The 27825-nt window shown below is 55.3% G+C and overlaps 2 protein-coding genes across 7 annotated transcripts; one reads left to right on the top strand and one right to left on the bottom strand.

Moving 5' to 3' along the window:
* Nucleotides 1-55: 55 nt before the first annotated feature.
* LOC115902072 (low density lipoprotein receptor adapter protein 1-like) lies at nucleotides 56-7301 on the top strand. Of its 6 annotated transcripts, none has more exons than XR_004060593.1 (8): nucleotides 56-370; nucleotides 1982-2124; nucleotides 2628-2740; nucleotides 3594-3708; nucleotides 4080-4152; nucleotides 5506-5549; nucleotides 6479-6516; nucleotides 6679-7301. XR_004060593.1 is itself a non-coding variant. In XM_030945271.1 (7 exons), exons 1-7 carry the CDS (start codon nucleotides 286-288, stop codon nucleotides 6682-6684), a joined length of 573 nt encoding a protein of 190 aa, XP_030801131.1. In that variant the 5' UTR covers nucleotides 56-285; the 3' UTR covers nucleotides 6685-7301. The 6 variants fall into 6 exon arrangements, 4 of the variants coding, with proteins under 4 accessions (XP_030801131.1, XP_030801130.1, XP_030801129.1 ...); XR_004060594.1 differs by having other exon boundaries at nucleotides 6476-6516; XM_030945271.1 differs by lacking the exon at nucleotides 5506-5549.
* A 1750-nt stretch (nucleotides 7302-9051) lies between these two features.
* On the bottom strand, nucleotides 9052-20403 carry FNDC4 (fibronectin type III domain containing 4). Its single transcript, XM_030944814.1, has 7 exons — nucleotides 20212-20403; nucleotides 19799-20129; nucleotides 14273-14388; nucleotides 13569-13773; nucleotides 12640-12729; nucleotides 11270-11403; nucleotides 9052-10346 (listed from the first exon to the last, which is right to left on the bottom strand). The coding sequence occupies exons 1-7, from the start codon at nucleotides 20401-20403 to the stop codon at nucleotides 10311-10313; spliced, it is 1104 nt and encodes a 367-aa protein (XP_030800674.1). The 3' UTR covers nucleotides 9052-10310.
* Between the last annotated feature and the right edge of the window lie 7422 nt (nucleotides 20404-27825).

Here is a 27825-nt window from a genome sequence, read left to right as displayed (position 1 = left end):
CCCCCGCTGCCGTGGCAACCCCGCCGCCTCCGCCGCGCTGACGCGAGTGCGTCGAGCCCGCGGGACCGGCCCCCCGGCACACCGGCAGGGATCGGCCCGGCTCGGCCCGAGCCCGCGGGACCGACCCCCCGCACACCGGCAGGGATCGCCTCGACTCGGTCTGAGCCCACGGGACCGACCCCCCGCACACCGGCAGGGATCGGCTCGGCTCGGCTCGAGCCCGCGGGACCGACCCCCCGCACCCCGGCAGGGATCGGCTCGGCTCGGCTCGATCCCGGCTCCGCCATGGAGGCGCTGCGGGCGGCGGGGCGTGCCGTGCTGCGGAGCCCGCGCCTCGCCCGGCACGGTCTGGGTCTCCGCCGGCGGCGCAGTGAGTGCGGACGGGTGCGGGGTCGGGGCCGGGCATCGCTCCGGGCGGGGAGCCCGCAGCTCGGCGCAGTCGGGCTCGGAATACGTCCCCTGCCTGCTGCAGGGCAGTCTGAGGGCCTGGAGGACTGCGGGGGCGCAGCGGCCGTAGGGGTGGTCGGGTTAGTCGGGTTGGGAGAACGGGGAGTCGGGCCGCAGGGGCCGGAGCACTGCCGGCCGGGGCACCGAGCGCTGCCGCTTCTCGCCGAACTCTCCCTGCCCCGCTCCCCAGGCTGTCGCCTCCTGCCCCACTTGTGAATCGAGGCCGTCTGCGTGTGCCAGGGCTGGAACACGCTGGACTGCACCGGGGACATCCCCGGCCTCCGCGGGCCCCTCGGGCTGCCACGCCTGGTCCTCTGCCAGTGTGCCAGGCCTGGCTCTATGCCCGGGTGCCACGCCTGGCTCTCTGCCCGTGTGCCAGGCCAGCCCCTGCTGTCTGCGGCCTGGCAGGATCCGAGACCGACTCATGACACGTCCCTGGAAGCGTGCAAGGCTAGGTTGGACGGGACTTGGAGCAGCCTGGTCTAGTGGAAGGTGTCCTGCCTGTGGGAGTGAAACTGGATGAGCTTTAAGGTCCTTTCCCACCCAAACCGTTCCATGAGCCCATGACCCTGCAGGTACCCTGTGGCACAGGAAGGCTGTGTTTGGCTGTTCTCGGGCAGCTGTCCAAGGCTTTGCTGGAGCACCAGCACTTGCCCTGGCAGCCTTAGCATACACGGACTGTCCTCAGAGTATGGAGTGGCACAGGGTCCTACTGCCCAGGGTGGAGGTCACTGGTGCCTGCATGGCACCAGGCAGCCTCCCTGATAGTTGTCACTTGTGGAAGAGTATGCTGTCCAAATAAGGTCTCCTGATTTCCCTGTGGGTTCAGATTATTCCAATTATGAGTTGGACCCTTCTGCAAGTGTGCCAGTAATTCTCAGGGAGCAAATCCCAGGGAAGAAGTGAAAATAACCCTGAAAAGTATTAGCTTAGTGTGAACAGTACATACTTTGGCAATTCCCATCTCTTTCTTAACAAAGCATCTGTGGTGCAGTTGCTCCCCAGTCATCCCAGCTGGGACCACAAGTGCTGACGAAGCTGCCCCTGCCCTGGCACCCTGCTGCTGCAGATGAGATGCCAAGGGCTTTGGCTTTGCTTACACTGGGCCAGTCTGGGGATTTTGATCTGAGCGTAGCACTGAATGCTGCTGCTCTTCAGGTGTGCCAGCAACTCAGGTGGCTGAGATGAATGCACTACAGAGAACATTTTATTTTTAATGAAACAGATGAGACCCAGGAACGCAAGGGTTTTGTAGACAGCAATGAGGGCTGCAGCATCCTCAGCCCTGTGCAGATATGCAGGAGCTGTCTGTCAGTGCTGACAGAGCCTGGACTTCCAGGGCTAGAGGACTAAAGCTTCCAGAGTGAACTGCCCACTCCTTCTGTTCCTCTTATGAGAGTGTCACAGAGCCAGGAGAGTGTCCCGCTGGGGGCAGGAAGCAGCACTGCTGCTGGGAGCCATGGGCAGGGTGGCTCTGGCAGGACTAGCTGTGGGGCTGCTGGCACATGGCTTCTAAGGGCTTTTGTCTTTGCAGAGCTTCCTGAGAGCTGGGCTGACATGCAGGAGCCACTGCTTGAGGGGATGTGCTTCACCCTCAAGTATCTGGGCATGACGCTGGTAGAAAAACCAAAAGGAGAAGACATGGCTGCTGCTGCCATCCGCAGGATCGTGGCCACGGTGAGACCCTGGGGCCCTGGTGTGTGGGGTCAGAGCCCAGCCCCTGCACAGGGGAGTGTCTGCGTCCTAGCCCTGAGCTCCAGTGAGGGACTGTGCCCTTCCCAAGAGGAGGGTGGCATGCAGGAGGCTGCTGGTGTCTGCCTGTGTGCTGTGGGGAAGCTGTCTTCCTGTAGGACAGCCCCAGCCACCTGCTCCCACACCTGAACCTGGCTGGGAGCAGAGCTGTGCCTGCCACAGCACAGAGAGAAGGGTGAACTACTGGGAGAAGTGGGGTCTGTCCCTCCCTGTGTGTGTGGCAGTAGAGTGAACAGATTTGAAGAGTGTTCTGTGCAGGGTGTGCCTGATTGCCAGACTCTGCTGTCCCACCCCTACAGCAGGAGCCTTTGCAGCAAGTATCCAAGTGAGTGATACTGTACAGAGTCAGTGGGGCTCCTTCCAGCAAGGGGATGAGGTGAAGACCCTTGCCAGGTTTGCAGAGATTGCTGGTGTTTTTCCACTGCCAGGCACGGGTTGGAGCTCGCAAGTTTCAGAAGGTGATTCTGACAGTGTCTCCAAGGGGCATCTCACTGCAGGATGCAGACACTAAGGAGATGGTGGAGAACATCTCCATCTACAGGTGGGCATGTCACGGGTATGGGCTGGGTGTTCCCCAGCAGCCAGCTGAAGACTGATGGGAATTTGAGGAGACAGGGGGGCTGGGCCTTCTGTCAACAGTACCTTCAAGCTTAGGTCTTTCCTTGGCTCCCTGAGGCCTGTGCCCTCTCTCTGCTGTGCTCCCAGCACTGCCTGAGGCTGAGTGTAGGCAGGGTCCTGGGTGATCTTGAGTTCATCAGCCCATCCATCACCTCCCTGTGCCCTGCCTCTCTATTCTGGCATTCAGCAGGATTTTGAGGCTTGTGACTGGAAAGCCCCACAGTTAGGACAGGACTGCATGTCTGCCTCCACTGCCATGGGACCACCCTTCTGGCTGCAGCTTATTAGACAGGCTAAAGGCAGTTGCTGTGAGAACTGATGTTGATTTCTCCTGCTGCCTCTTGTCCTTTGGCTGGGTTGGGTGTCTGTGGGTGCTGGGTGTGAGGGGCAGCAAGTGTGCAGTCTGGTGGCTAAGTGGGAAGCAGAGACAGGACATCTCTCTGCCTGACCTCCAGCTGTGTCCTTGGAGGCAGTCGCCCACCCTCTGTGCTCCTCTTGTCCCAGTGCTTGAATTCACACACTGGGTTGAGCTGGCCATCAGAAAACTACAGGGCACTCTGGGATGGCACAGGAGGGATTGCCTGTGGATGCAGTGATCTCTTACCTGCTGCAGGTGCCGGGCAGCCTCTGGCCCTTGCTGGGGGTTTGGGCTGCCTGGTCAGCTTGGGCAGGTGAAAGCCTCAGGTTGTCAGCAGTGCTTGCCGATGTCCTGGGAGTGCAGCAGAAGTGCCATGCCAGCGTCCCAGATTGTCCTGACAGCTCCTCTCTGCCCACAGGATCTCCTACTGCACAACAGACAAGCTGCAGAACAAAGTCTTTGCTTATGTTGCCCAGAGCCAGGAGAGCGGGGCGCTGGAGTGCCATGCCTTCCTCTCACCCAAGAAGAAAATTGTAAGCACTTGCCTTCTGCTCTTGGCTCCATGAGGGACGGGTGGGAGCAAGGTCCTGCTTTCTTCCCCTTCAGTGAGAGAAGGGGAGAGCCTCAGCTGGATTTGGAGCCAGGGATCAGGTGTGCTCGTGTGCTGCACAGGCAGGGAGTGAGCAAAGGGGGTTTTCCTGTCCCAGCTCCTGAGGGTCTGCTCTTGGAGGTGCTGGCCCCCAGGGGCAGACAGACACAGAACTGAGCTCTGGCCTTCCCTCTGTATGTTCTGCAGAGAAAGGCAGCAAGGGATGCTGGGGGGTCTCGGATTTCATGGCAGTGAGGTTAACCTGCATTGAGGGCCCAGGTGGAAGCAGGCATTCCCTCTCTTTCATGTACACAGGCCCAGGCTGTGACTCTGACTGTGGCCCAGGCCTTTCAGATGGCACTGGATCTCTGGGAAGCAACACATGCAGGTAATAGGAATTTCTCAGATGTATCTCACTGCATAGCTCTGGAATCAGCGTCTCTGGTGAAACACACCAGGCAGGGAGAATGTTGTCTCTATGGTTGTGTTCTCTGCCATTCCCCCATCTTCAGCTGGGGTGGGAGGTGTAGCCACTCTCTATGCTGAACTGCTGTGCATTGCCTGAGCTGTTGCCCAGCTCAGGCCTGGTGGTACCTGGCCTGAGCAGTGACCCTCACCTTTGTTTGCACCCTTCTGCCAGCACAGCAGGGATTCCCTGTTCCTCACCCACAGTCCTGCCTGTACATTCCCAGCTGGGCTTTCTGCAGGTTGCAGGCACTAACTCTGCTGCTTTTGCCCCATGCCAGGCTCTAGGCAGGATCAGCCCCTTCACCCTTCATGTATCTTGGAGAGCAGTGAGGCCGGCAGAGCCCATGAGCCAGCCCCCGCAGGGAGAGCTCCCTTCACACACCACTTTGGGGTACAGTATGTGCAAGTCAGGCCCATGCTGAGGGCTGTCTGGAATTAGGGCAGGGACAGAGTGACCCCTCTGCAGCTCCCTGCTCCTCCCAGAGCCCTGCTGATACCTGCACAGCCCCTGTCGCACATGGCAGCCTGATGTGAGGAGGTGCACTGTGCCACGTGGCTCACACAGCAGGTGCAGTTCCTTGGTTGGTGTCTGTGCTTTAGGAGCTCTGCCATCAGGCCCAGCACTGCTGCAGCCTCAGCCCTGCTCTGCTGGCCCTGTCACACAGAGACCTGGGCTGCACACTTGGTTTCATGGCTGGGATGAGAGCTGCCTCTGAAGGATCATCATCCTGCCAGCCTGGGCTAAGGCTCAGCCCAGCCCATCTGCACTGCACCTCCTGCATGGCCACAGCACTTGGAGCATTGTCATACTGGTCTCACTACATCCCTGTCTGGGAACTTCTGGATTCTTGGTCCTTGGCCTCATGCTTCCAGTGTGAGTCCAACCTGACCGTGCTTGGGGTTGTAGCTGTGCACAGCCTGCTTCTGGTAGTGTCTGCCTGCCCCTCCAGCTGCAGGGTGTGCCCACCCACCACTGTCCCTGGGCAGAGGCGCACTGCATCAGCAGCTCTGTCAGCATGGTCCATGCTCACAGCTTGTGTTTGGGGCTTTGCACCTGGAGGGGATGTGGGAAGAGCTATGGCCTGTCTGTCCTTGTGTGCCCAAGCCCAGAGGGTTCTGGCAACCCAGCACTCCAGTCTTTCCCTCACTGCTTGTGGGAAACCTTTGTACTGTGCCTGGGTAGTGACTGTCTTGTGCAGGGGCCCAGCCTCACTCCTGGCAGAGACCTGCCCGTGCAATGAGATGTCATGGTGGGTTTTTGTTTGCTTGCCAGGAGGAGGAGGAGGAAGATGATGATGTCAGTGAAACCTTGTCTGGGTAGGTGGTGAGCTGCTGCTTGTGTTCAGGGATCTCTCTGATGAAGGCTGTCTTGTCTCCTTCTCTGTGCCCCGTGCAAGGGGAGCTGCTCGGGCCGTGGGCATGGTGGGATCATGGAGGAGAGCTGCATGGAACCAAGGGGGAAGCTTCCTGGTATTTCTCTGCTTCTATCCACTAAGAGCTCGAGTGAACAGAGGGTTGAGTGGTGGAGGAACAGACCACGCAGTCCAGCTTTTGCAGCAGAGATTTGGGGTACAGATGCTGACCCCCAGGATGCACCCAGAGATGTTTCTTACTCTGTTTCTGCCAGTCTTTGCTGAGGCCAGCCTGTCCAGACATGCCTCTCACATGGGACTCAGTTGTCTCTCTTCTCTCACTGATTTCCCTGGGGGTTGGACCAGGATGGAGGCCTGGTCATGCTGACTTCTGCACGGACTGCGGCTGTGGGCTGAGCTTGATGGTGTGTGTCCTGTGCTGGGGAGGAGCTGATGGAACAGTCCAGCAGCAGAGGATTAACCTGCAGGTCTGCAGATGTGGGGGTGGTGGGCCTGTGAGGCTCATTCCATCATGGCTGTTCTCCATGTACATGGCAGTGGGCACCCAGCTGGGTCTGGCATGTCTGAGCTTGGCTTGAGCCAGTGCCAGTGTCACTCGGGAGCCAGTGTGTACACAGGTTGGAGCTGTATGTGTAGCCCAATGAAACACCAGCCCTTTGGACATGGTGCTCCTGATGGGAAGGAGATATGGCTTTGCAATCTCGGGACAGGCTGGCCTGGGAGGAGAGTTTGGTAGCAAGGGGGCTTAGGGCATTCTGCACCCCCCGTGCCTGCTGATGTGCCATTCCTGCTGTGCCAGGGCCCTGAGCATGCTGTGTCTCTCAGGAGGCCATGCTTGGGGTATGATGGATGCTGTGTTCTCTTCCAAAGCAGCATGGAGGAGCTGGGGAGGGGACTCCACAGTCCGGCAGGTAAGTTTCTTCAGTGCTGCACTGGCTCATCCCCCAGCGTGTCCTCTGTAAGGCAAGGTGGGGCTGATGCTCACCTGGGAACATCTGCTCCCCTTTGCAAGCTGTGCTGGGCTCCCAGCTGTACACCTTATGGTCCATGTCTTCCTTTCTGTCCCTTTTCAGGATTAATACCTCTTGTGCCCCCATCGAGCTCTCCTACAGCACAGCTACTGTGCTGCCGCCTGGGGCCACCCCCGGACAGCTGGACAGTGCTGGGAGGGGCTGCAGACTCCCCCAGCACTGGCACCAGGACTGCTGGCCCAAGTGCTGCCCTGGGCTAAGCCAAATCTCTGCAACAACGGACCAGCCACTCAGGATTCACCCTGTGCCTGCATCTGGGCCAGCCAGTGCCTGCCGCCGCCCTGGCACTGCCCTGCTGGCACGGGGGCTGCTGGCACTGCTGCCACGGAGGACACAGGCTGCAGCACCTGCTCCTCGTCCTGTGCCACCTGCATGAACTGCCTGGAGCTGCAGCTGCTCCCAGCTGGGGCAGGGGAGCCATGTTCCTTGCTCTGCTCACTGCCAGGCCGTGCAGGCCATCCTGCATGCCCTGAGCCTGCCTGATGCAGGCAATGTACACACGGCTCTGCTCACTGCCACGCCATGCAGGCCATCTTGCATGCTCTGAGCCTGCCTGATGCAGGCAGTGTACACCCTCAGGGAGCAACAGCTCTTGGCCTGGAGCAGTGCGTGATGAAGGCCTTTCCCCTGCAGTTCAGCCCCACACCCTCTCACAAGTGAAATGACCTGGTTTTTAAAGGAAAGCTCTGCCTTTAGAGAGAAATAAACTGAGTTTTTTACTGTTGTCATTTGGGTTTGAGTGCTGGATAGGCACCATGCATAAGCATGCAGGGCACTGTGTCTCCTGCATTGCCTGTGGTGAGGGTTGCTGTGCCCCAAGCTCATGGAGCCTGGAACTTCCACATCTTCCTTGGCTGCAAGCCCTGAGGGAGCAGTTCTTCCTTGCACTGAGGGCTGCCAGGGCCCAGGGTGCCTCTGTGACTTGGGAAGAGCAGGTTCAGGCTGTGCTGCCCTGGTGTCTTGAGCACCTGTGAATGTCACCTGCACTGACAGGAGCTGATGCTGACCACACTGAGGTCAGGGCAGGCACAAGCCCTTGTGTGCCAGCTGCTCTGAAGTGTCTCTGCCCTGCTGCACCCCAGCTGTGCTCTACAGAGGCAAGCCATGCTCTTGGTTTCCTTCCCGGCGGGATGGCGCAAGGGAGGCTGCAGCATGTCTGATTTCTTTGGCAAGTGACAGCTTGCAACTGTGTCAAGCCCCTCACTGCTCGGTTCCTGTCACATCTCTGCACAGCTGCCCTTCTCAGGCTGGTGGCACTGAGAGCTCAGCCCAGCTGGGCACTGCTGGCTGGTTGCAGCTGGAGTGGCAGGGCCAGTCTCCCAGCAAATGCCATAGGCACTGGGGAGGCCTGGGGTGCCATGCATCACTCGGGAGCTGGGCATGTTTTTTTTCACTTGAGGTTTTGCATATTGAATGCGGTTTCATGCCTTTTCTCACTCACCTGGGAGTACAGAGCAACATGTAACTTGTTAGGGTGAGCAGGTCATTGTCAGGCCCTCAGCACTTCCCTGCCCTCCTGCACAGCCATAGTCTGAGAAGAAGTGGTGAGCTGAGGTTTGGTTTGGTTTGGGGGTTTTTTGTTGGCTTTTTTTTGTTGTTGTTTGTTTGTTTTTTGGTTTTTGTGGCTTTTTTTGTTTGTTTTTTGGGTTTTTTAGAGGGAAAGAGCTTTTTCCTCAACAACATACCCTGATTTTACATGTAATGTCAGAGCTGTGTTCCTTTTTTAATTTGTCAAAACCTCTGCATTTTGACCGGTTTTTTGTGCCTGCCCTAGTTCCTCACCTCTGCTACACAGTCTGACCCTTTGTGATTCTTTGTGTGTGCCTCTGGCCTGGCTGAAAAATCTCATGATAGCAGGCATGTCTGCTATGACTTTCCAAGACAGAACTTCTAAACATTTTCCAGGGCACTAGAACATTCTTAGAACTCTTGTATTTCCCTGACAGCCCTAGTTTTTCTAATGTATCTCCTTAAAAAAAGCTAGCAGACAAAACAAGGTGTTCGTGTCTCCAGAGCTGTGGCCATGCTCCTTGCAGCCCAGGTCACAGTCCAGCAGCAGCTGTATCCCACTACCATGGTGCTGTTGCTCCTCAAGTACCCCTCTCCTCACCCGAGCAGGGAGCAGGCTAGGACAGGCCAGCAGCCTGTCGGGGTCAGACCCTGTCCCCCTTCTCGGCCCTGCTGCTGGGATGTGTCTGCTCTCTGCAGAGAAGCAGCCACGATGTCACCCTCAGTGGGCTGAGCCTGCAGCAGCAGTAGCAGCAGCAGCAGCTCTCCCTCGAGGGCCAGGGGGGTGCGAGGTGACCACGGAGGACCTCCAGCTCTTGCACAGCATGCAGGAGCACATCTCCTATGGGCTAGGACACATGCATTCAAGAACTTGTACATGCATGGACACACACAGAGACCTGAAGCTCTGATGCTGCCTTTGAGCCAGGATGCTTTTATTGAAAAGACCCTGCCACAGGAGTTGCTTATCCTGTTCCTTCCCTGCCTAGTCCTGCAGCAGGAGCTGAGCAGCACCTGGAAGGAACAGTCCTGAAAGTGCTTTTACTGGGAGATTTATTCCTGGAAGACACTGGATCCTGTGATGCTTGAGTCCAGGGCTGCAGAGCCTGTCTGTGGCAGGCTGCAGAGCAGAACATGGAGGGAGAGCAGCAGCCAGGGCAGCAGGGAGCCTCCTCATTTCACCCCATTCCCTCCAATGGAGACCTTGCAGGCCTCACCGCTTTGTCTCCTCCAGGCAGCACAGGCACCATACTGCTCAGAAAGTTCCTGGCAGCTCCCCTCAAGCAGCCTGCATGTGCCAGCACCGAGCCCTTGTGGGGACACAGCGCAGCCACAGCCATGCCCTGACAGTGCCCGCTCCCCCAGCCCTGCACTGCCTGCCCTGCTGCAGGCTCTGTGGGCTGCCAGGCACTGTGACAGCACCAGCCCCTCATCGTCCCTCATGTCTTTGTCCTCTGCAGTACACAGAGAATTTGAAGGCCCTGCACAGCCATGACAGAGTACAGTGGAGCCCTGTTCTCCAGCAGCAATGCACTCATCCCCAGTGCTGGCTGGGCCCGGCCCCACAGACAAACCCTCCTGCAGGCCGCAGCTCTCCTGGCAATGCTGGGGCAGTGCCCGCACTGCCCTGCTCCTGCAGCTCCGGGGCCCTGATGGGAGCAGCTCCTGCTCTCTGCAGCAACCCCAAGGCCAAACGGGCAGCTGAGGGCAAGGTCTGCCCCTGTGCCGGGCAGCCATGCAGTGCCTCAGCGGCAGCCCGGGACTTGGCCGAGGCGGTGCACAGGGACGCGGGCTCCCCTCAGGCCCGTGCCTCAGCTGCAGCCCAGGCCTTGGCCGAGGCGGTGCACAGGGACGCGGGCTCCCCTCAGGCCGTGCCTCAGACCATCGGGTCCCCCTGGCTCCCTCCCACCCATCCTCAAGGTCATGCTTGTCCCGGAGGGGAGAAGGGCCGGGTGGGATGGGCAGGGCCACGCTCTGCATGCATGTCTGGGAGCCTGCTCCGTGCACATCCGCAGACAGGTGCCCTCAGGAAAGCGGGAGTTCTGGTACATGGATCGTCGCATGCTGAGTTCCAGGCGATGCTCCTGGTGCTGCCTCTTCTTCCAAGGCCTGCTGTGGCTCTGGCAGGACAGCCGAAATCCCAGACGGCAGAGCTGGTGTTGCACTTACACCTCAATGATATTGACCGAGGGAGATTTCTTCTATGAGAGAAAAATCTGTGTTAAGAACCTCTTTGCACCCCTGGGATCACACCCGATGTCAGAGCCCCTCAGCTTGCAGCAGGCATCAAGACCAGCAGACCTCAGCAGAGCAGGGTCAGTTTGGAGTAGGGATCCAAGAGGAGGGATCTTCTAGCAAAGGGTAATCAGCAAGCTGAAAAATCTGGAGGAGGGGAACTGGGGATTTGAAGTCCAAACAGGAAGTTTTTGCTCCTGACAGTTGCTGGAAACCAAGATGTGGAATCAGTGGGACAGTCAGTCAACACAATGAGGGCAGTTCCCACCCTTGACAGAGGCAGCAGATGAAACACAAGCAAAACCCTAACATATGGTCCCATTAGAGCACTGGGGCCATAAATCACTGTCTTTGGGAGGTAACAAAGGGAGAAATGTCAGGTGCTGAGGGAACAGCCAGATGAAGGTACTGCTCCCACCCCATCCACAGCCTGGCACAGCACTTCATCAGGGGCTCTGGAATGACCTGTGTGGTGATGACTCAGAGCCAGCTGCAGTGAAGGCAGAAAGGGAGCAGTGACAGACCAGTGCAGGAACCATGAGAACAGCTGCCTAGCATGTCCATTTGTCCATGTGTGCAGGAGAGGTGCAGCCTTGGAGGGGCATGATGAAGGCTCTGTTACAGTCAGAGGTCAGGTACCACCCTGCAGTGCAAGAGCCATCCCAGCTGTTACACCTTGTTGTCTCTTCCAATGTTTCTCCTGCAATCACCTATGGGGTACACACACTGCCCCAGAGACCAGGGCTCACTGAACCCTAAAAGTCCTCAGTCTTTGGGGTGAGAGTACAAGCCGGGGTGTTTCCATTCCTGGAGAGAGCCAGACTCTGTGCAGGCTGCAAGCCCCAGCAGGCAGCACGTGCCACCCCTGCTGCCAGCCCTCTGCACTCACCTTGCTCCGCAGCAGCCCTCCACTCGGCCGCTCTGGCGTGCTGTGCTCTGAGGAGGGCTTTGTCTTCTCCTTGTTGTTGTTGGAGTCATTATCCTTGATGATATCATATTGTCTGCAGAACAGGGCGATCACCGCTGCCCAAAGACACACTGCATGAAGGATCCCTCGCAGAGCCTGCCTGCCTGCCCTCCCCACAGCACCCCAGCTGCAGGGCAGGTGTGCCCAGGGCTCCTTGGGGTGCTGCAAACCCACACCCCCACCTGCATCAGCCTGCACCACCCCAGGTACCTCTGCATGTGTGGCCAGGCCAGTTTCCTAGGCCAGATGGGCACGGATGTGGCTAAGGCCATTGGGCCACAGAGGAGATGCTCAGCACTCACCAAAGGCAGATGCTGAAGCACTCAAACAGGGACAGTGAGGTCAGTGGGCAGCTGTGTGGGTTTTGGAGTGCCTCCAGCAAGGCACTAAAGTTACTGAGCTGGTGCTTGTGACCCTCACAAAAGCCAGCCTTTGTCTGTGCAAACTGGTTGTGGGGTCAGTCCCTCTGGGATGCTTTCACAGCATGCATCCCATGCAGCATATCCCACACCTGGGAACTCTGGACACAGGAGTCTGGAGCAATGCCCCCAGGGGTGACCATGCTGAACTCACTCAACCCCCAGAGTATGTGTGGTAACACACAGGCACACGCAGACCAGGCCTGACTCCTCCCAGCTGGTATCCTGACACATCAGCCTGTGCCAGGTGTAAACTACCAGCAGTCATCTTGCATTTTTTTCCTCAGTGCCCTAGGAAAGTGTCAAGGCCAGGGCAATGAGAAATTTCTGCAAGATGCCACTACAAAAGCCACATTTACTGGGAAGAGAGCGGGGGATCAATGACTTCCCATTCACAGCAGCTGTATGTGACAAGTCAGGAGCTGACTGACCTCCTAGGGTGCCATGCTCCCAGGGCAGCCCGCTGCCTGCACTGGCTTTTGCAGTGCTATACAGGAGCAAACCACTCACTCTGCAGCTTTAGCAGACTGAGCACAGCCTCTACCAGCTAGTGCAGTACTGTTATCAGTCATGACATCTAAGGCCCAAGCAACTCAATGGTCACGGTCAGCTGGGGTGCTCCCACCCTGTAATTCCAGGTCCCATTCTGTCTCCTGCTCTTCAACATACTCCAGGCCATTACTGCTGAGCAGTGGCTGTGCTTGCTCCTTTTACCCCACTGGCTCCAGCACCTACAGATTCTCAAGGGACTGATAAAGAAGGGTGCCAGACCCTCAGCAATGTGCCTCTACACTCTCTTGAGCCACATCCTCTTTGTGAACCATGGATTGTAGCTTTGCCTCAGCCCGCCAGAGCACTGCTTGTGGCACTCACCTGCCCACATCAGCAGCACAGCCACAATGATAATAATCTCGCCTGTCTGCAGCTGCCGGTCTTTGTCCAGCCCTTCCATGGTGATGTCACCTGCAGAGAAGAGACCCCAAGCAGGGCTGGCAGCAGATACTCTCCCACTCTAGTGGGATTTGAGAAACCCCAAAGCAGAGAAGCCCACCTCCCCCAGACAAGGAAGGGTGTGGGGTGGCATCCTGTATGGGGAGAAGACATGCATCCTGTGGCCTTCCGGGGTCAGATAAACCATCCTTGCTACAGAGGTAGTCAGGGATTCCAAGGGCTTGTTTAGGTTCATGTAGGGACTGTGCAATGCACTAAGGTCTCTCTCTACACAGCAACCAGGACAGGTCAGGTCAGTTTAACACAGAAGTTCTGAGGAAAGGCAGCCATCTGCTTGCCCTGCCATACTCAGGACCCCTCTCCTGGTTAGTGCTGGAGACAGACTGCCATGCCCTCTATGGGGCATTATCTCTCTTGGATTCCTGATGCTCTCTCACGGACCAGCATGTAGGCAACCGCAAGGCAACACAGACATGAGTAGCAAAGGAGACCACGGCGGTCTGTCATTTTTCCTTGGGTAGCCTGCAGACTGAGAGATCTGAGTGTCTGTTCAGTACTGGTTTCCTACAGGCAGCAGCTGGGCAGGCCCCAGCAGCTGTCCTGGCCAGCCTGCCTAGCTGAAAAGGTGCCAAGACCTGAGATAGAAGGGCTGCAAACCATGGCCTGGGGACATTATCATGGACACATAGTGGACACGACAGCAGCCTGTACAACCCCGTGTGTCCCCAGCAGCCTGCTGCTCAGTGCAGCACCTTCCTCACTGGTTGCAGAATCCCTGCCCATCTGCTGTACACACCTCCAGGTGTGGCCCCACTAGCAGCATCTGATCAGGCTGGAAGGAGGTGCCTCACCTTGGTTGGAGCTGTTGGAAGGCAGGCGGTCGGTCTCCTTCAGGGTGCGGAAGTGGACACGCTTGCTAGCCTGGCTCTCCCCATACAGGCCAATGCTCTGCACCTGGATGATGTAGTCAGCATCCTCTGCCAGGTCCCACAGCACACAGGCACGGTTGGTGGTATTCACCTCCCGGATGAAGCGCTGCATCTGCCCATCCTGCCTCTGCCAGAGGGAAGAGCTGTCACCCCCGGGAGGCTGCTGCCAGCTGCACCAGGCACAGGCCCCCGGCTGCAGGGCTATGCCTCACTCCTCCCTTCCCAGGCAACCAGCCACCCCAGGGTGGGCCAGACTGGCCAGCACTGCCTATTAAGCATGCCTGCATGGCCTGAGAGCCAGGCACCTCCCTGGAGAAGCCACCATCACCCAGGGCTGCATAGGTGGAGCAAGGCAAGCAAAGAAGGGTTATGTCATTGCATAAAGCACCATCCTTACCAGAGAAATCCTAGGGAAACTATTGGAGGGACTATACCCAATGCAGCCCACAGTCTTCTGCCTTCCACCAGGATGGATGGCTCATATGAGGCACCCTGGCAAGGGCTGCTCAGCAGCAGAGATGTCCTTGGGCAGATGCCAGAGGAGCCCCAGAATGCGGCAAAAGGACTGACATAGGAGCATGCTGGTAATCAGTGTCCCCAGTGCCCTAGGGACAGATGCTGGATACCTGCTGGAGGATGGCATAGCCGATGACCACATCTCCTTCTGGTACATCCCAGGAGACTGTGGCAGAGTTCGCCTTCAGCTGCGTCACAGTCACGTTGACAGGGGACGGTGGCCTGTCTGGGTGAGCCAGGCGTGGACCGTGGTGAGGCACAGGAAAGAGGCAAAAGAAGATGTCTCAGAACAGGCACTCGGCCCTGCACATCACCGTGGGGCCTCTCCAACATCTGCCAATGGCAGCACGTTGGCTAGGGCTACAGGGAGCACCTTCCCTGGTGAACCCGGCCCCAGGAGATGAGTGGCACAGCAGATGGGGAAGCCTGAGCCCTGCCAGCAGCAACACGTGCACAGCACGGTGCTTCCTGGGCTGGCAGGCAGTGCCCACTCTGTGCATGAGGAGTGTGCAGGTGCAGAGCTCTGGGGCTGTCCCATAGATAGGCATGCCACAAATGCCTGGCACACCACCCAGAACTGAGTAGGAAGCAGCCCAGACACTGATGATATATTGATTGTGACAGAAAAATGGGGCACCTTGGAATAGACACACTCTACACTCAGTCTAGGCATCTCCTCTGCCCGGAATTACTGCTTGCTCCGGGGCATGGGAGAAGGCCAATGCCAAAGGCAGAGCTGGCTGTCCCAGTGATGCCTGGAAAATAGATCTTCCCAACAACATTAAGAGTGAATATATAAGCAAACCTTTACTTGAAGGCTTTCAGGTACACAGTGTTGTGAAAATCGCATGTGGTATAGTAATGCTACAATTTTTATAAGGTTAGTCAATTAGTATACTTATACTGACAATTAAAAGGTTAGTTGGCTAGGTAGTAATTCCTGGGGTCCTGCCCCACTGGAAGCAGTCCAGAAGTTTCTCTTGCCCCATTTTTGTTATGCCTGGTCCAGATTCTGGTTGAAAAACACAACGTCCTTGTAGCTGTCTCTCTTCTTGGAATAAGACTAAACAATATTTTTAGGAATGTATTTATAAGGTTAGCTTATTGTTCTTAAATGTGGGGAAGAAAGATAGGAAAAGTACTAGAAGCTACAACCATGCATTAACAATCTGCATAGCCACAAATACATGAAAAATAGAAAACCCCAATAATCTTAGGCATCACCAGCAGTGCAGTGCCATTGGCTGCAAAGCTGGTAGTTCTATGGCAAGCTGACCTGACTGACCCATGGTCTGCACCATTGCCACTTTGAGATTTCACAGCACTGAGAGCACAGCAGGATCCCACACAGTCCTGCACACAAAGCCAAGTTTTATCTGGAAGTTAGACACAGGAGCACACGAAAGACACTGGAGCTGCTGTTTGTGTGTTCCAACTCCCCACACACAAGTCAGTGCCCTTCTACAAGCTGCCTGCATAGCAGCTAGGGCTACAGGGTCAGTGCTATGATTTATATAGAAAAAGAGTTCCAGGGGGGCACCTGAGAACAAGAGAAAGGACAACTGTGACACCAGCAACAACCCCAGTTACAGTGACTGCAAAAAAGGCGATTTTTGCAGGCCAGCTGTTTAAGTGCATTCATTCACATCTGAATATACCCAGCTTTGGATCAAGCCAGAGGAAGACTTGGTTCCCACTCTGAGAAATTCAGGGTTGTAGTCTGCCAGGGGCAATTAAAACAGAGAGGAGAGCCCAGAAAACATGCTCTAAGAGAGATCCTGGGACTGAATGTGTCTCCAGAAGTTTGACAGACCACCAGAAGAGAGGGTTGCCAAAGATAAGGACACCACAGTGTTCTGATTTTCTCCTTCAGAAAACGAGTCTGGAAAACTGGAAAGGATTCAAAGATACACTCAAACATTCTTTATCAGCACAGGAGCTGAGCTCCCTGTAGATTAAATTAGAGAATCACTGTGGTTGGAAAAGGCCTCCAAGATCATCAACTCCAACCTTTGACTGCATAACCCCATGCCCACTAAACCATATTGCAAAGTGTCACGTCCAGTCATTTCTTGAACACTTCCAGGGGTGATGAATCCACCACTGTCCTGGGCAGCCTGTCCAGTGCTTAACCACTCTTTCAGTGAAGGAACTGTTCCCAATATCCAACCTGAACCTGCCCTGGCACAGCTTGAGGCCATTTCCCCTTGTCCTGTCCCTGTTCTCTGGAAGCACAGCCTAACCTCCCCCCTGTCTCCACCATCCTGTCAAGGAGTTGCAGAGAATGAGAAGGTCCCCCCTTGAGTCTCCTTTTATCCACTTTGAGTTCCCCCAGCTCCCTCAGCCACCCACGAGACTTGTGCTTCAGTCCCTTCCCCAGCTCTGTTCCCCTCCCTGGACACGCTCCAGCCCCTCAATGTCTTTCTTGATGTGAGTGGCCAGGATTTGAGGCGCCTCAGTAGTGTCCAACACAGGGGGAAAATCACTGCCCTGCTCCTGCTGCCACACTATTGCTGCCACAAGCCAGGATGCTCTTAGCTTTCTTGGCCAGATCACATTTAACTGCTGTCAACCAGCACCCCCAGGTTCTTTCCCACTGGGCCATTTTCCATCATTGTCTAGTTTTTGGGGTCAGGTCAGCTGCTCAGCCCACAGCCGAGTTCAGGAGCACCCTGTCAGCCTGCAAACAACTGCCCCCTGCCTGGGCTGTCCCAGACACAGGCATTTCCAAGGGGGGCTCCATGGGGGGCTGCACATTTCTGCTTCTCTGCAAGCATAACAACACTTTTCCTAGGTCACCACTGGTTAGGTTGCTAGCTAGGTTTGTGCTAGCAGACACAATGGGGTCAGAACAGCCCAAGAATCCAGGGGTGGAGATTAGTCCAAGATCTGATTTGGTCTCTACCAGCCAGTATGTGCCAAAAGCACTCTTGGGCATGGCTTGGAAGCTAGGACAAGCCAGAAAACCATTCCTCACAAGGAGCACTGACATGCCTCCCTCTTTGGAACTCGTGAGTTTAATACCATGGATATGACCAGACCCTGCCAGCTGGCCTCGAGACAAGAACAGGACATTGTGCTTCACAGGATACATCCATAGTAATGAATTAGGTGGGGGTTTTTTTACATCTAACAAAATTTAAAAGTCATGAACATGCGTGAAGGGAGCAGTTTGACTACCAACCTCTAAGTGTACGTGAGGAAATTAAAGATGGGGTCTGACATCTCTGCGACACAGGAGTTTATGGATGGAGTTTGTAGCAGCTGTCCAGCTCTGCTCAAGAATTTTCTAGGCTTCTGTGAGGTGCTCAGCCTATCTCAGCTGAGGTTTTCAGACTGGGGCTGCTGCCCTGGGACTGAGTCACTTGATGATTTGAGAACAAAGGCACTGCACCAATCCACAGCCATTCTGCTGAGTCCACACAGATGTGACAAGAGCTCCAGCTGTATTTAGGCAGAGTTTGCACAGGCCCTATGCAGGGACTGTCACTCATGGGCAGCAGAAGGGTGAGAGGACACCGTGGCACAGCGGAGCCGCCACGCACGTGGCTCATCAATGCACCACACCCCACACATCCTGAGCAGACCTGGAGCACACCCAGGCCAACAGCCCTGGGCCTGTGTGACAGGAGACCTAGTGTCTAGGCTACAGCCCTGCATTAGAACAACCAGTGTGCCTTGATCAGTTTGATGCTGAATGAACTGCAGAAAATACACTTCTGAGCACGCGGGATTTGCACATCCGTCAGGAAGAGACAAGACAAGAAGCCTCAGAAGTCAAAACATGGGAAGTTCACTCTAGATACACAGAGCAATGTCTAATCCAAATCACCTCCGCTCCTGAGAGAGACTGGGAGAACTGAGGTTTTTCACCCCGGAGAGAATGCTCTGGTTAGATATTGGAGCACTTTCCAGTGCCTAAAGGGGCTCCAAGAGAATTGGAGAGGGACTTTGGACAAAGTGACAGGACAAGAAGGGGATGGCTTTTCACTGACAGAGGCCAGGGTTAGATAGGATATTGGAAAGAAATTGTTCCCTGTGAGGGTGGTGAGGTCCTAGCACAGGTTGTCCAGAGAAGCTGCGGCTGCCCCTGGATCCTTGAAAGTGCTCAAGGCCAGGCTGGATGGGGCTTGGAGCACCTCAGTGTAGTGGAAGGTGTCTTTGCCCATACCAAGGGGGTGCAATGAGACGGGCTTTAAGGTCCCTTCCAAACCACACCATTCCAGGATTCTATGAAATTCAAGATGAGACCTCAAAGTTGTTACAAGACCTCGAAAGGACAAAGCTTACTGTATAATCCCTACATTGCATCTAATACTGTTCAGCCTGTTCTGCAGCTGAGATCAGAGCAGTTTTGTGCCAAAGCTGTTGCCATAAAAGTCTGTGAATGCAAGGGCTCCAAAAAGCATGCTCTCTGAAGCCAACACATTCTGGCTATAAAGTCAAGATGCTGCTGAGCTCTCTGGGAAAAGTGTGCCACTGTTTATCTTAATGCATTAACTGCTAATAATCCTACATCACTTATAAATGATCCAGCTTAATTTTTTATTAAAGCCATATTACAAAAGGGGGACCCCCACAGAAAGCACAGTCACTAACTTAAGACCTGGCACAGGGTTTGTGCTGTCTGTACAGCAGCATGCTCCTTTTGGGCCTGATTAAGGGGTGGGAAGAGCTGGGCTGTGTGCAGGAGCTAGCAGCACTGCAGCCTGTGGCTGGACACTGGGAGGGATGGCCTGAGGGCAGCGGGAGGGATGGGTGGTGGGCAGCTGGACATGGGACCAGATATGCCATGCATCCCAGCTCCATGGGTCAGCAAAGGGGCTGGACAGATTCCCTTCCTGAGGGATGCTGGCACATGTGGTGCTGCAGAGGGATGAGGGATGAGGCACGTCTCCACCGGTGCCCTCGCCATCCTGCTGTAATCCGGAGAGTGGGCCACCCCTGCCCCCCCGGCCCATGCCCTTGGGGCTGCTGCTCAAGGGCACCCAGATGTTTGCCCAACTTACTGCTGCAGAAGGGAGAAAGCACCAGACTGCACATCTAAAAATAAGTGGCCCCTTTTTAACACCCCTGACTGCACCTCTTCCTGAATCCGTCAGTACGTGTTTTGCAACACGGCAGAATGTAGCAGAACACGTCCGGTACTCGCAATTCGATTTGATACCTCAGTGACCTGTCGAGGGGCAAACAGACAGCAGGAAGCGGCTGCTGACAGAGGCCACCCCAGCGAGTCAAAGGACACAAGGACAGGGGTACCTCGGGTGCGTTGAGCTCAATATTCCAGCAAACACCGGCAGCAAGGGACAGGATCCCCGTCACCCGGCCGGCCCCAGCCCGGAGTGTCCGTGCCCGGGGCAGGAGCTCCCTCGGGGCAGGAGCGCCCGTTCCACCCGCGGCGGGAGCCCCGGGAGCCCCGGGAAGGGCAGCGCGGCAGCAGCCGTGCCCCGGGAGGGGACTCGGAGGCCGCGGCACCCCGGGGGTGCCCGAGGAGTCCTCGGGGATCGCGGCAAAGGCCACGCCAGGAATGCAGCGAGGCCGGCGCGGGTGTGTGGGGAGGACCGCAGCCCGCAGGGTGTCCGGCAGGGTGTCCCCGCCCAGCAGCCCCGGTGCCCCCCCGGCCCGGCCGCACTTACTGGCTCGCACGAAGCACAGGTCGCAGCCGAAGAGCACCAGCACCGGGCTGATCATCGCCGAGACTCGGGCCATGGCGGCGGGGGCTGCGGCCCGGCCGGGCGCGGCCCTGGCACCGGCCCGGCTCCCTGCACCGCGGGACGGAGCGGGGCCGAGCCCCGGCCGCAGCGCGGGGGGCGGAACGGCCGCCGGGCCCGGCCCGCCCCCGAGCGGCACCGCAGCGGCTCCGGCACCGCGGCGGCTCCGGTGCCGCCTCTCGGCCGTGCTCCGGAGCGGCCGGCACCGCCCCCAGCCCCCGAGTCGTACCCCGACACCGCCGGTACCGCCCCCACGCTGTTAGCAGAGCCCCGGAACGGCCGGCGCCGCTCCCGGTATCGTTCTCCGGTAACCCCCGAGGCCCCGCCGCAGGCTGCACCCCCGGCAGCCCCAAGCGCCCGCTCTCCCCGTGCTGCACCGCCAGCATCCCCAGTGCCAGCTCCTTCCGTGCTGTACCGCCGGTAACCCCCGGCACGGGAGGCTCCACGGCGGGCACACAACACGCGTGTCCTGGCGTGGGCAGCGAGCAGCACCGGTGTCGCCGCTGCTGGTCACCGACAGATGCCGACATTCGGGCTGGTGCCCCCGGCACTCTCCCGCGGCTCCTCTGCACCTGCGGTGCTCTGACCCTCCGGGCTGCTCCTCTCCGTGTGCCTGATGACACAGGCATGGGGTCTGCCCCATCGCCAGGAAAGGCAGAGCTGGGTGTGCCTAATGAAGCAGCAGAGAAATAAGGAAATGAACCCAAATCATCCTCCATTACCTTACAGCAGTAACCTACTACTTTCTGTGAGCAATACAGACTGGAAGGAGGAGTCAAGCCAAGATGGAATCAATGGTTCCAAGGGCTGCTAAGGTGCCTCAGCCTAGCTGTGATTTTGGGCAGACTTGGGAACTGCTGAGGCTCCTCTCTGTCCAGCTGATGTCCTTGGCTGCAGCCTGCATTGTCCTGCTGTGTAGCATAGCCAGACCCCAATGGCAGCTTAGACCATGGATGAGATCAGCCCACAGCCCACAGCAGAAGTTCATCAGTGCGGGCATGTGTGCAGACATGGGTACAGACATCCATTGTTCCATGCCCTAGGGCCCCTAAAAGTCTTTACCTGATCACTTGAAAAGGCCTTTCCTAGTTACAGGAGAATTGGTCTGTGCTTTGAGGAAGACCAGGGTAGTGATGTTGCCATGTGAAGGATTTAATCTGCAGTGCCTGTGTGCAAAAGGCAAGTTCCAGCTAAGCGAAAACTGAAGCTTGCCAGAATTTACGTTATCTGCAGCTGCATGGCAGGTGAGGTGATCAAAATGGTCTCATCTGGGTTGTTCAATGCTGCTTTTCAGATGTTCTTGGCAGATCAGGACTGCCTCTTTCCTGTGCTGAGCTTCATTGGTGCTGCAGTCCACAGTGGTGAAGAGGAGGGTGAGCCTGATCCTGCTTTCCCAGCAGAGCCCTGTTTCAAAGCCCCTTCTCCCTCTGTCTGCATTATGGGGAAGGAACTTCAGGAAAGCCAAGGGTAGAGCTGGCAACTGTAAAACTGTGACTGCACGTGGTTTTACAGGAACAGTTTGCCAGTTATGTCTTCTCTGCAAGGTCCCTTCTCACTTGGTTGCAAAAGAAACTGTCCCACAGTGCTGTGAGAAGCACTTGGTTATTGCAGAGCTAGCTGTGGTGTTAATGTTGACTGCTCCATAGCCTATCTTTGCCACCAGGGCTTGCCCAGCACTGCTCTGGCCTGTGCAGGAGTGCTCAGACACATTACTTGAAAAGCTCAGTGCTGTCAGTGTTAGGTATCAGTGAGCAATGCCTTTTTTTTTTTTTTTTTTTTTTGATAGCAGAAACAGGTGGCCGTTAGCACTGTGGGACAGTTTATTCTGCATCCTTCCCCCAAACTACTTAAAAGTGGTTCAGGCTCTATGTCCTTTCCTTGTGCTCCAGGGTGCAGCCCTATTGCTTGTGCAGGGTGAGAATTCTGCTGTGATTGGGGAATTTTGTGTCTGATCACCCAAGGCATCACTGTTGGCTGGCTGGCATTCCCAGGCTTCACACACCTTCCAGATCAGTGCTGGACATGGAAAAGGACATGCTGTGCCACTTAGGACAATCCTGGGAATTCAGTGACTGTGCACAGGCTGCATGGTGTGCTTTGGGAGCAGGTGATGGCATTTGCATTTGTGGGTTCAGTCTATAAATAATAAATACTGAGAGTGCAAATTCTCCACACACATTTAATTATCACTTGAGTATTTGGGATTTTGGCCAGGCAAAATTCAATTTGCAATCACAAATCAGGAGCTAATGCATCTAAATTGTATTATATGCCTTGCAGTGCCTTGTACTTAGAATTCAGTGGGGAAATCCAGCAGCAGCCTGGAGATCTCAGCCTCACTCTATAGCCTGGCCTGCAGGCTCTGGAGTCCCAGCCTGCCTCCAGCACATACGGGGTTCTGGGGGTGGTGCTGGCAGCAGGAGAACGTCCTGCCCATGATGCAGGAGCCCCCTGTACCTGCATCACATGGCCATGCTGTCCCCTTCTTCTGCCCACCAGAGTAACACACCAGCAAGGACTCCCAGCACATCAGGAATTGACCTCTGCAGCTGGGAAAGGTTTGCAGTGATTCTGCCTGTGCAGGATCTGCCCCATACTTCATAGTGTAGAAATGTTATTGATTAAATGAAACCCACCAGGCATGTGTGGGGTTTGTGTCCCTAATCTAAGCTTTAGTTAGCTGCTCACTGGTGTGAGGTGAGCATTCACATATTTAGGGAAGCACGACGTGACCTGCAATAGCTGGGTCCTGATCTGGGGGTCCTGGAGCTCTGTGACTGTTCCCCTCCTGGGACACAATACTCCTGCAATTCTTTCCCCCACATTCTGGCTGCCCTTTTTTCCTGCTCCACAGCCTCCCATGGCCAGTTGTGACCCAGCTGTGCCTATGGAAGCTGCTGGCAGCTGCTGCTGTGACTCAGGTGGCCTTGTCCTGCTGAGCATTTCCCCTCAAACAGTGCCTGCCTGGCCTTGTCCTTGCCCCTCAGACAGTGCCTGCCTGGCCTTGTCCTGCTGAGCATTGCCCCTCAGACAGTGCCTGCCTGGCCTTGTCCTGCTGAGCACTGCCCCTCAAACAGGGGCTACCGGGGCTGGAGGAGGGCTGGGCAAGGTGTTGATGCCAGACTTGCCCCTGCACCCTCAGACCCTGTCTCCCAACCAGCCCCATGCCAGCCCACTGTATCCTCTCCCCAGGGCTGCCTGGCTGCTGCTTCACGTTGGCTGTTTCCATGTTCACTGAAAGGAAATGTCCGAGGTTGCTGTGAGGGTTCGTTCCCATCCACTTTGTCATGTCTGTGTGCTGGCTGCTGTGTCCTCCATTCCTCTCCCATGGAGGTGGGAATGAACACACTGATTCCCTGTGAGGATAATTACAGTGGAGAGCAAACCACAGACATTTTCTATAAAGCTGCTGCAGGGAAGTGCCCTATTGTCCTCAGCCAAGGAACAGGATCAGACCTGTCACCAGTCTGTGAGTATCAGCACTTCATCAACACTTCATGAACTTCATTAAATGTGGAAAGTCAATCTGCTAATCATTAATATGCACTAATCATTAATAACTCCTGATCCTCCTGTTGAGTTGTTTGTATATTCTGTGATGGCTTTTTTTTACCATCTGCTGCATAATTGGATTTGGAGAATTCAGTGCTGCCCAAGAACAGACATTTATACTTTCTATTATCACAGGGTATTGTGAAGTCAAGAGTTTTGCTGTGTAATTATGTGCATTGTGAAAAGTAATTTATTCTGTTTCATTAAGACCAGATGCCCAATTACTTCTTCTGGTGCTTCCTAGCTTCTATTGTAAGAAACGAGTAATATCAGTTTGCTGTCTATCTGCACTGCACCACCTGCAACACAGCAGACCCTGCTCATCTTTCACAAGTGATAATTTCTTTTTTACCCTTTTAGTATGGGACAGCTAGACAGCATATGTTTGAGATGTGGGTTTCCATGTGTGTGTCAATGTATTCATAACAGTGTTCCTTCTCAGCCCTTTCCCAGTTCATTTACAGCACATGAAGCCACCAAAGCCAAGAACCTGGTGAAGCTGAAAAGCCAAGTGATCAGACAGGTCTATCAACAGCAAAAGCACTCAGCATTGTCATGGTCAGTGAACACACAACTGATCAAAGTCAATGAGCAGCTCTATTAAAGCCCACCCCTAGGAAAGAAGTTTATTTTTTACTGCTCAGATAAAAGCACAAAGCACTGAATGTGAGGCACTTAACCCCCTTCGTCAAGAGAATGGAGCACTGGGCAAACACTGAGCCTCTGCCAAGGCAAAGGCTGCTCTGCAGTGAGCCACTGCCATACAGAAGGGGGTGTTGTGGCTCTCTGCAATGGACACACAGCCTGCAAGGAACCGGCTCTGGCTCTGTGCCTCATTCCCTGCCTGTTAGTACTGGGATCTCCTCTGGGTTCAGTGTCCAGTCAGGGGCTGGGGCTATAGGGAGGGAGGAAATTCACCTGGCACTGCCTGGAAAGCTCCCTGGGCTGACCCTGGCTGGACACCAGGTGCTCATCAAAGCTGCCCCATCACTCACCCCCTCACCTGGGCAGGGAAGAGAAAGTATAGTGATACACTCATGGATTGGGATAAGGACAGGGAGAGCTCGCTCACCAGTTACTGTCATGGGCAAAACAGACTCAATTTTGGGAAATTAATTTATTACCAGTCAAGTCAAAGTAGGGCAATGAGAAATAAAACCAAATCATAAAACCACATTGTCACCAACCCTCCTGTCTTCCCCAGCTTAGCTTCACTCCCCAGTTCTCTCCCTCCTACCCCTCAGCAGTGCAGTGGAACAGGGAATGGGATCAATTCATCACAGCATGTCTCTGCCACTGCTTCCTTCTTAAGGGGAGGGTCCTCACACTCTGCTCTCCCATGGGCTCCTCCATGGGCTGCAGGTGGGTCTCTGCTCGTGACTGGATCTTTTTGGGCTGTGGGTGGATCCCTGCTACCCCTGGACCCCACAGGCTGCAGGGGAATCCCTGCTCCAGAGCTTGGGGCACCTCTCATTCCTTCCGCATGGCCTGGGGCACTGCAGGGCTGTTGCTCTCACATGCCCTCACTCCTCCCTCTGGCTGATGCTGTGCACAGTTTTTCCCTTCTTAAATCCCAGAGGCACTGCCACCACTGCTGATGGGCTCTGCCTTGGCCAACAGCAGCTCTGTCTTGGGGTCAGCTGGCTTTGGCTCTGCTGGACGTGGGGGAAGCTTCTAGAAGCTTCTCACAGAAGCCATCCCAGAAATCCCCCCCTCTCCCAAAACCCTGCCATGCAAACCCAATACAATTCCCTTAAGAGGGAGTTTTGGGCAAAGCCGCTTATGGTGAAAGCCTAAATTAGCCTGAGTTGTTTAGCCTAGAAACTATGAAACTGAGGGGGATGTGCTGACAGCTTCTCTTTCAATGCCTGACAGCTGCCAGGCATCTCCGTGGCTGCTGCAGAGACTGGCATGGCCTGTTCCATGTCAGGGGCAAAACTTCAGTCCCTGCTGGCTTGGCCCACATGCAGAGCGGGGCTGATTGTCCTCTCAGGATGAGACTGCACAATGTGGATTTCGTTTCCAGCCACGCCTCCACCTCTTTCTTGCTGCCATTCTCCTGACATCCTCTCCCTGGCACTGCTTCTGACAGGGCCAAAGTAATTTGCCAGCTGCATCACTGGCGCTGGGATCTGCTCCTTGTGTTTGCTTGTGCTGACTGTGCGGCTATTCCCGTAATTTGGGAGCAGAGATGAAGTTCTGGAGAGAGGGGAGAGCGTGTGCTTGGCAGCCAGCCTGGCCGTGCCACCTGTTTGTGCTCAGTGCAGTGCTAAGCCCACCTGCCCTGCTGTGCAGGGCTCCACGGGGTCAGGGACAGGGCCAAGGGGGAATGGAAGGAGGGGAACCCTGGGCAATGCCTGCACCTCCATGGCATGGGACAGGGAGCTGCCAGGGACATGGGACAGCGAGACAAGGCACTGACACAGTGACACAGGGCACTGGGAGCCCCTGTGACGGAGAGCCACTTGTGTGCACCAGGTCTGGCAGGGGTGTGGTGCCACAGAACCTCCCTGTCCTGCTCAGGGGCTGCTCTGGGGCGTCCTTGCCTTGGGGGCTGGTGATGGGAGGTGGCCAGGGATGGGAGAGACTGGACCCAGCCACCCACTTGGGTGCAGATCAGCCTCAGAGCTCTGAGCCAGCCCCCTGTGCCAGGAATGTGCCCTGTCCCTGCAGCAGGCAGGGGTTGGTGCAGCAGCTGGAGCCAGGGCCCTGGGCTGGAAGTGCCCTCCCTGCTTTGCCTGTGGAAGTGCCCTCCTTCCTTTGCCTGTGCTCTGCTCAGCAGCAGCTCTGGGGCAGGGGCCAGGGCCAGGCCGGCTGGAGTCTGTGCTGGAAGATGGTGTTTGGTGTAGCATGGCACGATGTTTGCATGAGGAAGGAGTTCAGCAGTAAGAAGTTATACAGCAATCCTGTAGGCTTTCAGGATATCCCCATTTTGATCACCAATGCAAACCATCTTTGAGGGGCTGCAAGGACAATATGTGGATGTTATTTGGGCCCTCTTTGTTTTATAATACTGAATTTCATCTACCATTTAATCTCCCAGCCACTCAGTATTCTAAGATGCTTTAGCCCTTCTTCATGGTTACCTTTTATTTTTTACTGCTCCATGTAATCCTCAAACCTGACCTTAGTCCCTGCCTGTTTACTTCCTGGGTCATGAGGGAAAGATTTTGAACAGTCCAGTGTTAATGTGGATCCCTGTAGGATTCCCCCAGTGTCCTCACTCTCCTGAAAATGCCAAATGTCTCATCCAAGTGCTTCCTCTAGCCCTTAACAAGATAACCATCCTGTTTAATGCATGGCAGCCTTGCTTTTTAAAGAGGTCCAGGGCCTTGTCAAATGTTTTTGGAAATTCCAGTTGCAGCTGCAGCAAAATCAGATTGAAGATATTCAGCTCTGAGGTTCCCAGCACAGGAAGGACCTGGAGCTGCTGGGGTGGGACTAGAGGAGGCCACGGAGCTGCTCCAGGGCTGGAGCTGGGCTGGGAGAGCTGGGGGTCTGGGGAAGAGAAGGATCCAGGGAGGGCTCAGAGCCCCTCCAGTGCCTACAGGAATGATAGGGATGGACTATTCAGTAGGGCCTGGTGCAATTGAACAAGGAGCAGTGGTTTAAACTGAAGGAGAGTCAATTTAGAGTAGATGTAAGGAAGTTATTCACAATGAGTGTGGCCAGAGACACATAAAGGCTGCCCAGAGAGGTGGTGAGTGTCCCCATGTTGCAGTAAAACAGATGGGATCCAGTTTCTTCATGCAGAAAAAGCCCATTTTCTATTTACAAAGCTTATATTTATAGGAAATATTAGAAGGTACCATGTTAGACTTAATTGACTAACAATATACTGATATTTAGTTTATTGGTTGGTAAATGACTGGGGTGTATGTTTGTTAAATCTCTTTATTTTTGGTTAGTTCACATGTTTTGTTTTTTGATTTTTATGGGACAGATTTCTTGTTTATTACAGGTGCAAACAGTTTTCTTACTATAATAGTTTGATGTGCTAACAGCTTTCATTCTTATGATATTTTATATGGGAAGTTACAAGCTAACTGCTAGCTTAGCTAGACTAGTAGGGCCTAAACTATATTTTATAAGGTCTTTTTTTTATACTATTTTTACCTGTATGAAACATCCCATCCTTGGAAGCATTCAGGATCAGGTTGGATGGGGTTCTGAGCAACCTGATCTAGTAGAAGACAATCTTGCTCATGGCAGGGCCTTGGCCTGGTTGACATTTGACCTTTCCAACCCAAAGTGTTCCATGATTCCATGTGTGGAAACGTCTTTGAGGTTTCCCTCTTTACCAAGTACCTAAATCAGACAAAGTCTGTCTCCCATTCACATCCTTCCCCAGCCTATGAGCCCTCCTCCTTCTTGCAGCCCTTACTGAGCACGGGCTGGTC

This window comes from Camarhynchus parvulus, chromosome 3 (assembly GCF_901933205.1).
Source record: "Camarhynchus parvulus chromosome 3, STF_HiC, whole genome shotgun sequence".
Taxonomy (NCBI): domain Eukaryota; kingdom Metazoa; phylum Chordata; class Aves; order Passeriformes; family Thraupidae; genus Camarhynchus; species Camarhynchus parvulus.
Note: the sequence above shows the minus strand (reverse complement) of the source record. Positions and strands in the feature narration are given on the sequence as shown.